The sequence below is a fragment of the Apostichopus japonicus genome, chromosome 2, assembly GCF_037975245.1.
Source record: "Apostichopus japonicus isolate 1M-3 chromosome 2, ASM3797524v1, whole genome shotgun sequence".
Lineage (NCBI taxonomy): Eukaryota > Metazoa > Echinodermata > Holothuroidea > Aspidochirotida > Stichopodidae > Apostichopus > Apostichopus japonicus.
Genome location: NC_092562.1, coordinates 14476654 through 14489521, shown reverse-complemented (window position 1 = coordinate 14489521; position 12868 = coordinate 14476654). Strand labels below are relative to the sequence as shown.

General features: G+C 37.6%; 2 protein-coding genes across 3 annotated transcripts in view; one reads left to right on the top strand and one right to left on the bottom strand.

Annotated features, from left to right (window-relative positions):
• LOC139979233 (putative ferric-chelate reductase 1) overlaps positions 1-5177 on the top strand; it is a 34031-nt gene extending 28854 nt beyond the window's left edge. For both annotated transcript variants that reach the window (XM_071990002.1, XM_071990010.1), the window contains exon 13: positions 254-5177. In XM_071990002.1, coding sequence (XP_071846103.1) covers positions 254-355 — 102 coding nt within the window. In that variant the 3' untranslated portion in view covers positions 356-5177. The remainder of the gene's footprint in view (positions 1-253) is intronic.
• Positions 594-11478, bottom strand: LOC139978734 (uncharacterized). The gene is made up of 4 exons (XM_071989195.1): positions 10329-11478; positions 8421-8737; positions 8103-8166; positions 594-8038 (listed from the first exon to the last, which is right to left on the bottom strand). Exons 1-4 carry the CDS (start codon positions 10578-10580, stop codon positions 7760-7762), a joined length of 912 nt encoding a protein of 303 aa, XP_071845296.1. The 5' UTR covers positions 10581-11478; the 3' UTR covers positions 594-7759.
• Positions 11479-12868: the final 1390 nt, after the last annotated feature.

Sequence of the window (12868 nt, the reverse complement as noted above, 5' to 3'; positions counted from 1 at the left end):
CTCGCAGGAGGGTCTTAAATACATTCATACATACATACAAGATGACCCAGCCATGACATACCCAACCAAGAGTGTAAAAAAGACTTGTCCACAGATGACTGGGCACAGCAATGTCTTGTGTCAATGTCTTCCATTGCAGTGGTTTTACATTTTTCTCAATTTGGTTCTTTAGTTTGCAGTTTTGTTTGTTTGCTTTTTGACATTCTTGCTGCTTTTCCTAGAAGTCTCTTTTATTCTTATTCTCTTCTGACAGGAACCAATCATCAAGTTAATCCTGTACGGAGTGTATGTCACAGTGGTGGTCGTGGGAGTGATGGTGATCGTGCTGGCAGTGGGCATAGGTAAGAAAATGTGAAAATGCTCCGTGCATCACAAAGAAGAAGACGTTGAAGAAGGAAACGATTAACAATGACAATGGGGCAGATAGTTGAAGATGATGATTCAATGAAGCTTTGTTTTAAGCTTTAAAAAAGTTTTTTTTTTTGGTGTGTGTGTGACTCATGCAGAGGGCTTTAGGCAAAGTATTTGTACGGTCTGCCAGTTAGAAATATGGTTACATTGATGTACCATGACTACAAGCATCCTAGGGCGGGTTTTTCCCCTTCTGCTTTCTTTCTTTTATGCAACTGCCTGAGTACACCTTTAGTATGTGTGATTTGTTAAGACTGTTTATTAGAGTATGTTTTACAACACACCCCTACACTAACTCTTCTTTACACCTTGGTATTTCATAAAATGTCTATTCTTTGTTCTAAAATATTAAAACTTTGAAAACTGTATCTACTCATTTTTAGCTAATTTGGGATGCAATGAGAAGTATGTAAGTAGCATGGGGGGGGGGGGGGGGTTATAACTAAACATGTGAAATTTTTATGCGTTCGCACAAATCAAATAAACTGCACAGTTAAATAAATACAGGGTTGATTTTTAAACAAATAGCATATTTCACACCATAGGTACTGGCCGCATTATGTGTACAGGTTCACAATGTTACAGTACAATTAAAACCATTCCAATGGGGAATGTAAACTTACCTGTTGTGTGATTGGATACAGTCACATCAATCATGAGACACGTGCAAAGAATATCTGTCATGTGACAGGGCAAAGACCATCATTCATATGGCAGACAAAGTTATGCAGGTTACAGATTGAAAATTACTGCAAAATAATAATATAAATATCATAATAATAATAAAATAAATGATGCAATTTCATCAGCTAATATGTGACAGGATACTATCCGTTTTAAATCATGTGACATATATATATGTAAACTGTCTTACAGATACAATTGTACCAGTCACGTGACAGGAATAAATGCATGTATTATGGGAGAGACAGTGATCCATATAAATCATGTGACACTATTATACTAATTCTGTGACAGACATACAGTCTGCGTGACAGAAACAGTAAGGTTTAATGCAACTATAAATTTGCAATTTAGGAGGGAATCATTTTAATCCAAAATTAATGCTTCCATGGTGGAACTGCATGCCATGTCATTAGGCATCTGGCAATCTTCCTGATCGCCGCCAGATTTGGTGGCGATATGTACTTTGTCAGTGCTGATCTTTAGGTATATTCTAGTGCACACTTGTACAGGGAACAGTGTTGTGTACAGTAGTAATTTTGAGGTTTATGAATTTTAATTCCTTGTATAATGCTAGATAAATGGTATGCCTCTATGCACGCAAACTGCTATACAGTACGTCTTTTAGCTGTTGACTATCAATTCACCAAGTTTGCTTAGCATGTCGCTGTGAGATAATGATCACATTATCATCTTTAATTTGCTGTCGGTTTAGCGTTGTATCGATGAACTGTGACTGTCATGCACTTCAGTTATTGTCTTTAAATGTCACCAAGCAGCGAGTACACGCATAAAGACCAAGAGGCTCTGATGAAATTACAACGTCTTTCTGAGATACTATGTTTACTGTATTAGCATTTCCAAATGTTTGTGTAATTGATTGGCCTTGTCAAGGTATATGTGTCTCATGAATTAAGATGCTTCATACATTAGCAACTTTCAAATGTGTCTTATTCTTGTTTCATATCAACTGTTCATCTTTCAAAATGGTCTTTCTTGTGATATGGACACAGCCCTTTTGAGAAATACTTATCAAGGTTTCTAAAACAGTAAAAAAATCTGTTTCCAAATTTCTTGATAATTTTAGTTTCCAAAAGTGGTTTTTCTTTTTTTAGTGCTCTCTGTTTAGTGCAAACTGTTCAAATTATTCAACTTGTGAAGTTTTTTGTCACAAATCATTAAATATAATTGAAATGAATACATATTTACAGTGTGACATAAAATATATATATATTTTTTGTAGTACTCCTCAGTGTTTATGGAAAGATGGACAAAATCCCAACAGAACAAATTTTGAAAAAAATTGGCCAATGTTTTTAACTCGAGATATTCCTGACAATACTGATGCTCTTGAAACATGAACTCAACTCTTATTAGAAATATTCTTTATGAGAAAACCATTAAATTTTTACCAGAAAATGTATGAAACTTTGTCAGATACCATGCCATTCTTGAACTGAAATGTATAACCTTCTCAGCATACTTGCCTGAAGGTAGAACGTAATATAAAGTGTATTCGTGTTGTATAAAAGCTGTACATCAAACTTTTCTCTAACAAAAGGAATCTACCGTAAAGTACTTTTTCGCCAGTAATGTTTGTTGCAATTTTACAGGTTTAACATATAACATTAGAACCCTACCTACAACTGTTTTTTTTTCCTCTCAGTTTTTATATCATTTTTTTGGACTTTTATTATTATTTGTTTGGGGGGGGGGAGGAGCATTGAAATATTGAAAACATTTAATTCTGTCAACTCGTCAACAGTTGGAAGAAACTGTGTGCAATGTGTCAGAATTTTCTTATTGGTTACTGAAAGAATCATGTTTTTTTTTCTAATATTGTAACATTATCATCATGGCAGAGTAGCTCCCCTGGTCAAAACTTTTGATTAGCCAGAGATAATTGTACTTATAACAGCCTGTTTCTATGCGAGTGCTCTTGTGAGCAACTACTAACATTGGACCATGTGATGTTTAAGTTTACAATGAAAAGGTTTGCAGTTTTGAATTGTAAGACCCAGTTGGTCATGAATTTAATATTCAAACAAGTTACTAGCATGCGTTGTCTAAAGAAAGACAGAATTCAACTATATATTATCGAGAGGCTTCAACAGCACAAGTAAAGTAGATCTTTTTTCTGTTCAAAAATAACTGTAAAGAGTACTAACCATAAACGGCTAGATGTTTAGATTACTGCGTTATTTCACCATGATGATGATGGCTTTTTTTGTTTAATATTTGGTATGTGGGTATTTGTAGTGAAGATGTACAAATGCTTTATAGTTAGTAGCCAATGGAAAAATGAATTGATTTTTATTCAGATCTGAGGTTATCCTAAAGTATCACTATTAGATAATGTAGAGTGTTCTTAATGCACAAAGTCATTCATAATACATGTGGCCTTCTTTTGTTTGTGTAATGAAATTCTGACCTGTGCCTACTCCGTCATTGAATTTGGATCAGTTTTCTAGAGTATTTTTTATTGACTACTACAGGTGCTGTCAGAGTAATGGATATGGGGGTGGGGAACTCCATTTAATAAGTACACAGATATTAATTCTCAGATAGGTTTCTAATTATTTTCAGGTAGTGGGACCTAGCAGGACAATAAAACACTACAAGCCATTGTGTCATTTTACCATTGTGTTTTTTTTTTGTATAAGGAGCTTGGAAACAGGGGACTCAGGTGAGATAGGGAGGTGCTGGATCTACCAAATCACTACTTAGTACATGATATTATAGACCTTTTGTCGTCCCAAGTACTAATAACAAGGGGCAGGGAGTATTTTCTTAACATTATGTTTTGTACCTTTGTTTACTATTTGGGTGGTTGGTTTATCACAATGAGTATGGACTAGAATTCGTCCCCCTTGGTGTCATCGTTTAACTGCATGGCATGTATAGTACACATAGGCCAAGTGTAAAATGTGTTTCATTTTTAAGTCTCAATCCACTTACAGTGTCTTTTTCCTATGGCAGCTCTAAAGGCAGTAACTCCCTTTTCCAGGACTGATGAAATGGACTAATACATGAAATTTTGTGTGGAATGATATAAAAATTGTTATTTCTTATCAAGTCATAAATGATTGTTTATAACATGGTGCAATTTGGTTACATTTTCTACTTCTAATCTGTAACTTTTGGAAATAAGTGTTTATTGTCTTTCAAGTATTTGTACACTTTTGTAGAGTTTATGGGATAGAAAAATTCATTTTTATTACAAACTTTGTTTTCTTAGTACCTATGGCTCACAAGATTTTCTAAGGTGCCATATTTGACTTTTGGTGTAAGATTTCCCGATTGTAATTTGGAATGTTGCCTGGATTATGGGAGTTGAAGGTTAAAAATGGGATTGGTGGAGTGAGTGAAAGGAGGGGGGAGGGGGGTCAGTGAGAAGGCATTTTAAGCAGGACTCAGCATTTGATTTGGCTTTGAGTATCACAAGTAATCAAATGTGGAGAATGCATTCTTAGTACCTATGGTGCAGAAGAATTTTCAGAGACGCCATATTTGACTTTTGGTGTAAAGATTTCCCAGTTGTAATTTGGAATGTTGCTTGGATTATGGGAGTTGAAGGTTGAAAATAGGATTGGTGGAGTGAGTGAAAGGAGGGGGGAGGGGGTCAGTGAGAAGGCACTTTAAGCAGGACTCAGCATTTGATTTGACTTTGAGTATCAAAAGTAATCAAAAAAGAAGATTTCTAAGGTGCCATATTTGACTTTTGGTGTAAGATTTCCCAATTTTTGTTATTTGGAATGTTGCTACACTGGATGATGCAAGTTGAAGGTTGAAAATAGGGATGGGAATTTATAAATGCTCTGAATCACAATACCGAAAGGTCATGTAAAAGCTGTTGAGAATTACAAGGCTGCAAGGAGAGGTGTTGGGGATGTTGGGAAGGGCCAATATGGTTTATATGTCCTGGGAACACCTTTATCTTTCAATGGTATCCACTATATATTTACATTGTATACTTTTAATATTAAGAATCGTAGATTTTTTTTTTCATATGTAAACACTTCACCAGCCAATATAACTTGTAATGATCGTTCTCACCTGAAATAGATGTTGTACTAGTACTATCCAATTGTGTACATTTGTTTCCTTGAGTATAAAAAGGAGATGTGTCCTTCATAAAAGTAAATTTACTTTTATTACTTAAAAAGCTGTAATGATTATAGGCAATGATGATGGCCACTATTATGTTATAACTATATACACTAGGCTGAAGGGTCTTAAACTATTATCCAGAGATGTTACTAACGTTAAGCTAGCAGTTCAAAAAACATAATCTGCAATTGGCTGTCTGTCAGTGGCTCTGAGATCGTCCAAAGAGAGATAGGCAATAAAGCACTGGGTTTCCGTATCCTAAGTTACATACTCTACATGCACAGAGACGCCTAAGCTAGGGCCTAACGTTAGTCTATGTTGCATTTAAGTGTTACAGATCTGTCAACCTGTTTGACCCCAAAATAGGGAGAATAACATTTTTCAGAGCCAAAAAATAGGGAGAACAGGGGGAAAATAGGGAGGTTGGTAATTTTAAACTGAAATGATATAAATACTCCTAAATAAGTATAGTCTACTTATGCAATACTGTGAGAGAATCATCCAATCAGTGTTTCTTGTTGTAGTTTACAGCAGCTCGCTTCACTTTCTACAGGGTTTCTTAAGTAGGCTTCCATTTGAAACAGGGAACAGTGGAATCTGGGTACTGTGACTTCATGCCTGGTATGCTAGATAGAGTCCCATCAAGCTTTAGACTTGACCAACTGTCTGCCTTGTTCTTGCAAACTACAGTGAATAGCCTTTCCTGTTCAGAGTTACTGTGGGGAATTACTAAGAATAGGACTAATTGTTGGCTATTTTCAGAAATGTCGCAAGTGATGAAACATTAAAAAACCGGGAGAATTGAACATGAAACCGGGAGGCCGGGAGATTCGGGTAAAAAACGGGAAATCCCAGTAAAACCGGGAGAGTTGACGGGTCTGTATTAAATTTGATGCTCATGGACATATCCTCCTATCCTAAAATGTAAATTTATATTACCAGTGCAACCTACATACTGTACATATTATTCAAACTTAATGCAAACCACTGACTGCTTTTGAAACTGCCTTTCACATTGCTAGTTTCATGGCATACATACTTTCAAATCTGTAAAGTTATAGTAGAAAAGTGTTCAAACGTCTACACGGGTAATGATATAGCAGACGCCCTTTATAAGTTTAACTTTAAGATGAATTTATTTGTGAAGTTTCGCAAACGTTGCCATTCAATTCTGTAACAAAACATGAAGTATAAACATGAAATCTTATAGAAAATGACTGAATAAAGTAGTTGTATACACTCTCCACTTAATCATTTACTCTCATTTATGTTGCTTTGCCTTTCAATTACACCAGCAGTACATACACGGTATTACAGTAGCATGGTCACTTCAAAGTTCGGACACCTAAGACTTAAAACACCCCAAAACTAAATCCTCTGGTATAAATCACCTGAAAATATACTTGATATGGTTGGAGAAGTTTGTTATAGTACGATACACGGCCAAACTTTCTTTCCTGCAAACTGTTTTCACGTTGTATTCCAAGAAGATTCTTCGCGATTGTGGAACTGGTATTTCTTTGCTCTAGTATTGCGAAGTTCGGACACCCAGCCCACAGTGTGGCGCTGATGAAATTGGTGGTCCAGTTGCTCTTTCAGTAATTATAACAGATTTCATAGATCTCCGTCATTAAAGGGGTAATGAGTTACATTTTGGATGTCGAAGTGGTTAGTCCAGTTTGATTTTGAAAAAAAAAGAAGCTTTTTATTCTTCTTGAATTTTACAATAGGGGCAGTAAAACAGTTGGGAATGAGTTAGATCTGCTTGTGTTTTGTTCGTGCAGAACTGTAAATGGACCCAATTAGGGCAAGCACAACACTGTGCCCAGTCTACAAATTTTATTTCAGTTCGAAGAATATTTCTCGTTTCTGGGGGTGAAAATCTCCTACTGTACAAACACGGCAATTTTCCTCTTCCGTGGAGTCATCGATCTATCACTTCTGTTTCGGTAATTGGAGGGTTTACACCAAGTGTGGGGCTATGAAGATGTATTGCTGCAGTTGTCCCTGTGCTGGTGGTAGTGATGTCACTTGTTGTTATTAATTTATGTTTTCCATCCAGTTTACTCTTTCAATCCAGCTTACTCTTTCCTTTAGACCTTTTAGATTTTGTACTTTTTTCTTTGTCATCAACAACTTTCCGTATTTTTAGAAGAATTCAATCTTCTGTAATTGCAACACCTCCAGGACGGTAAGAATATTTACGTTTGGCTTTTAGCTGATTCGGAACAGGTTGAGGTGCTGGTAGCTGACTTTGCAAATATTCAGCAAGTTTTCCTGGGACTTCTTTGTTGCTTTTCGTGGAAGCAGGTTTTTGTACCTTTAGGGATGCTGTTGTTTTCTTTAACTTTTTCAGCAATACTGAAATGCGCTTCACTGATAATATTTCGGTTTGTTGGAAATATTCCTGTAGATTTGAAGGCAGTGAATAGGTTTGATGGTGAAAATGCCTTTGCATAACTCCGCGAAATAAGTTTTGTCATGTTATATCGCGTTATTATATCTCCTGGGTTTTCTCTCATATGTCTTTCACACTCAGAATTGTAGTGGGATTTCAAAGGGCTGAAAATACCCTTGTCAAGAGGTTGAAGCACATGGCTTGTATGGGGAGGTAAAACAAATAGAAATATGTTACAGTATGTGACTTCGCGATCTCGATGAGTGGCACTGAAATATGGCAGTTGTGTCCATCATACAGCAAAAGAGCATGCTGATCAGCATTTCGGTTCGGGATGAATTGCAGGAAATGCTCTTCGAGGTATGTCTGAAAAATGTTGCCGTTGCTCCATCCACTGTCAGACATGTGGAATTTACTTCCAGGTTTAAGCACCTTCTTTGAGTTCGTCCATTAAACATTTTCCTTTATAAATGAAAAACGAGGGCATGGCATTTCCAGCGGTGTTACCAGTGGCGAGGACGGTTGTTAGAGCACCCCTCTCAGATGTTATTGTATTCAGAGGTCTGAGGTTTCGAGGGGCAATGCATTTGGACGGAGAATGATCTGTCTGAAACCCAGTTTCATCAACGTTGAATATCAGGTGGGGTTTATCTGTTAAGGAATATTTGTTGATGATTGTTTCCAGCTCATTAAAGTAGCTGTCCACGGTTTCTCTTGACATAGCGTGTGAACTCTTTATTCCCAGCTTCTGTGGTTTGGTTAACTTTAGCTCTGGCTATCGCTTTAAATAACGTTGGAGCCATGCGTCGGTAATCACCCGACTCCCGTCAGGTTTCTTGCCCGCAAAGATAGCAGAGTTTGTAGCCAGGCGTAAAAACTTCTTTCTGCCGAGTGGGTAGGGAATTTAGCAAAATACTTTGCATGATCAGCTAAAAGCTTCTCCTCTTCCTTTGTAAATAAAGTTGGAGCACCTTGTTGTATGTCAACTTTACTTCGCCCTGTAACTTTATCATACAGACTGCTCCTTGGCACACCGCATATTATGGCAGCCTTCCTCACTGCCCATCTTCTGTTCCTCACTAAGTGCAAGGCCCTGAGCATGTTGTTCTCCTCATACTGTTGGTATCTCTTTGCCTAAAACAAAAAGAAATATTAGATTCTTGGTAGGATTTCATCCTGCACTGAAAACTTTAACGTTAGAAGCTTTGAAATTTTATGTCGGCTGCAAACACATTTTTGGGACCATGCATGATCGAATGACAATCTTGTATCCCGTCTATAAATAAACAATATGACAAACTACCAAGACCCTGAACAACCCCCCCCCCCTCCCTGAGCCTGTATACAAATTGCTCAGGACCTATCCACAATAAACATGTTTCTGTTTCTATAACTCTGCTCTATCCCCATTATGAATATATCTCGCAATATCTTGGACTTTCTAGGTCATATCCCAAATGTTTCATTGGACGATTGATAACTGATTAACTGAATAAAAATGGATGAACGGTTTCTTTAATTTCCTAAGTAAGATTGTTTGTGGGCGGTGTCAAAACAGCTTAGGCTCCGCCTATTTGTATGTTATTTGCACTACGACCTTTGTTCCATGACGCAGACGACAGAATTCATTAGAAGGAAAGATTACGGCGGGATGCGGGACAAGAAAAAGCTGAAATTTGGCTTCAAAATTGCATCTGACCTTATTGGTGATACTCTTGGTGTGTTTTGGGGAAGGAAAACGTCCTTTTATTGACAAATATGTAAGTACTTACTTGCACACGGGTCATTTTGGTGAGAAAGTATCTGTATCTTCGTAGTTTTTCGTGAAATTGGCTGTTGCTATAGGTTGTCATGGTGAAATCGTGTATTATGCTGGCGTCACACTGTCCCGAAGTTGACATCAGATGGACACACGATAAAGAAAATGTTCAAATTCGGCTCTGATCGTAAAAACATCGGGCCATTCGTGAGGGCATCTTAAGCCATCGTATGACCGCCGGTGGAGTTTTTCAGGCTCCGGCAGCAACTTCGTGAGTGTTGGCAAAATCTTTGGCATGCCAAAAAATTGCCCGAAGAACTTGCGAAGGTTCATTTTCGTGTTGAATTCGTGTGTCCATTTTGCCCTTCGTAAGGCCATCGTGAGGGCATCTTATCAAATCGTGTCATCTTCTTTTTAACTTCGTGTGATCATCGGTACCATCGGGCATTTTCGCCTCACGAAGACAATACGAAGGAAACAAGAAGCTGCCCGATTGTCTTATGAAGGTAACACGAATACGTGAAGCCCTCTCAATGCCGTCGAGTAACCATCGTATTATAATACGATGACATCGAGATGGGACCACGGTGTCGGCGACGACAGCCGAATTTGTCAGCCTCAAGCGTTTCCCAGGTGTCATGGTAACGTGGACATATAAAGGCCAGTCTCAAAGAATCTTCCACAGACAGTCCTAAGCAACTCTACAGAGTAGAGGCGTGTGTAACTCCCAAAGCTACAATCACAATCACAACTAACCACAATTCAGTTCCTGCAGAATGGCATACTTTGGTGATGAGACAACCAGGAAAAAGAAAGCAGCAGCATTGCTTCTTTTGATGTACCTCAGAGAACATGATGAGCACTTCTTACAGGCCCAGCACATCCTCTCACAATAACAGAGCATTATTTGATTTCACTTTGTCATTTCTTGCTATTTGCCTTTCTAGCATTCGACAATGTACTTACCAATACGTCGTCGTGTAGCCATCGTGTGGCATTCGTGTGTCCTGCGGGTAAACTACTTAAATAGAAATGCACATCTTCGTGTTGCCTTCGTGTGTGGTTCGGGTGCCATCGTGTGACCTTCTGTAGGCATCGTACTTGCTTCGGCTGTTGATTGGCTGTTGACCAAGTTCGGGGCCATCTTCGTGCGAAATTCAAAATTCCATATTCGTATGGCCATCTGGTGTCAACTTCGCGACAGTGTGACGCCTGCATTAGGGGTGTCCGAACTTCGCAGTGTTCCGAACTTCGCCCTACTGACTATACCATCGAGGTAAATGAATCATTTACCTCGATGGACTATACTTAGTAAAAGGACAGAGCAACAAAATGGCGACCTCTACCAGGCATTACAACAAGACAACCAAATGTGAATCAAGACAGCTAGTTGACAACAAATTACAAGGCAAATCAACGTATGAAAATCTAAAGAAATGTTCGAAAGACTTACATTTATCATCGCATTGTGACTTTCAAACTGGTTAGCAATAAACAGACCAATTGCCGTGACCGAGCGGAGAGAAGCGTTCTAACGTTGGCCTTCCTAGTTAGCAATAGCAACTCAAAATTGGTGGCGCTGTACATATATATAATATATAAATCATGTAAAATTTAATGGTTATACCTAGCAGATTTAGTTTCAGATGAGATGTGTATGGAGTAATAAGACCGTTGTAATTACTGTATCTTTACTAAAGTCAGCTCCAATGAAAACTTTCCTTCACTTTTTTGGATATCGTCATTTCTGTTTATTCTGACAAGTGACAAATTAGTAACATCTTCTATGCGATTGATGTAAGATTCCACAATATGCGGTACCGCAGAAATTACTGTGATCTATATACACTAACACGTGATCAGTACAGTACTCTTGTGTGAAGTTTCGAAAGTTTGGTATTGGGTTTAATTCCAGTCGTTCAGTATAGTGATCAATGGATATCTATAAGACAGAACCATAGGAAATGATCCCCATTGGGTTAAAACGAACCGTTAAATGAAACTTACGTACTCTGTGATAAATGGGACTAGATTTTTCTTTATGCTGTTTTTTAAATTTTTGTTTATAAAAGAATGGTTTCCGAATTCATTGGTCAAAATAAAAATATGACAATGGAAAAGGGTGAAAGAAAATCAGGAGATTTATTGGTTTATGTGGGAGGGGAAATCAGATTTCCGCCAAAAATCGGAAGAAAGGCATCTTAATTTAGTAAATGAGAGATAAGAATACTAAATGAAGATATTCAATTCATATTTAATTCACATTAAATTCACCTTTATTGAAAGACCAGAGTAACCATTGTTAGAACAAGAAAATCTTTCATTCAATCAATTCCAACTGTGAATCATCTTTTACAAATATTAATCCTTAAACAAATTATAGTAGGCCTATATATAAAATTATATCTTAGAATACTTTCAACTTTGCCTAGCAAAAAAAAAAAAATATTTACATTTATTTGGAATAAACATCTTTATCATTTTTAATTAAGGAAGAAGAAAGAACACAGAACATACAAGAAAATAATTGCACAAAAATAGATACAAAACTGTGCATAAAATACACATGATTATAAGTCAAAACGTTTGTCTCAAGTTAATACATAATTGAGTGTCTTTAGCTTTGTGATTCTAGGACAATTATATGATTTACAGATTTAGCAATCCAAACAGCAATTCTCAACGGACATATAAAATATATATAAAAAATTACTTTGTGGTAAGTTCTGTTATTTGTGCGACAATGGCCGATGCTTGTGCAATTTCAACAATGTCAAACTTGCACAATGAGAAATTCTTACCCCTGCCCTTTCCCCACACATACATCGATATTCTGAGTATAATTGAGAGTGAGTTCAGGACCCAATATGCATGCAGTTCACATATGGAATTACAGACTGCACACTCAGGAAATTTCAGAGTAAATACAGAAATTTCCAGGTTACCTCTTTTGGAGAATTCTCTTTTTGGAAATATTAATTTATGGTACTAGCAGGGATAGAGTGACAGTGATCTGGGCTAAACTGATTTCAATTCCACGCTTCCACTGGAATTTGCCAGCAATAAAACAAGTCAGATTTTAGGTAGCCCCTGTCTGAGATAATGTGTTGAGTTTTAGCCGCCCAAGCTGACCTAAATCAACTTAATTGACATACTTGATAAAGACCGCAACATTCATACAACTTGTACTCAATCATACTAAGTTTCGGATTCGACTTGGAGGTTATGGAAGCTATTGCCCCACCAACACATCTCCATTACTACTTGGGCAGTCTCCAACAGGTGAGTCTGCCCCTGGTGGACCAGCTGCCCCCCCCCCCCCCCCCGCTACTGCTTATGATCAGGGTCCTGTGCACTTTCCCTGATTGCCCGATTTCTATATAAAGTAGGCACAGACATACGCTGTTATGAAGTCTGCAAGTAAGGAGAAGAAAACTGCTTAAGAATGTCCCAGGGGTAGCTTAAGGCCCAGATTAAAAAGCTGGGATTATTTAGACATGTAAAGA

Excerpts from the sequence above, each read along its gene's own strand:
- LOC139978734 (XM_071989195.1), bottom strand. The coding sequence starts at position 10,580 with ATGCAGGCGTCACACTGTCGCGAAGTTGACACCAGATGGCCATACGAA. Across the intron at positions 8,738-10,328 it reads GGCTACACGACGACGTATTG|GCAAAGAGATACCAACAGTA; the intron begins GTAAGTACATTG and ends TTTTTGTTTTAG. Across the intron at positions 8,039-8,102 it reads TCCTCGCCACTGGTAACACC|AAGGTGCTTAAACCTGGAAG; the intron begins GCTGGAAATGCC and ends ACGAACTCAAAG.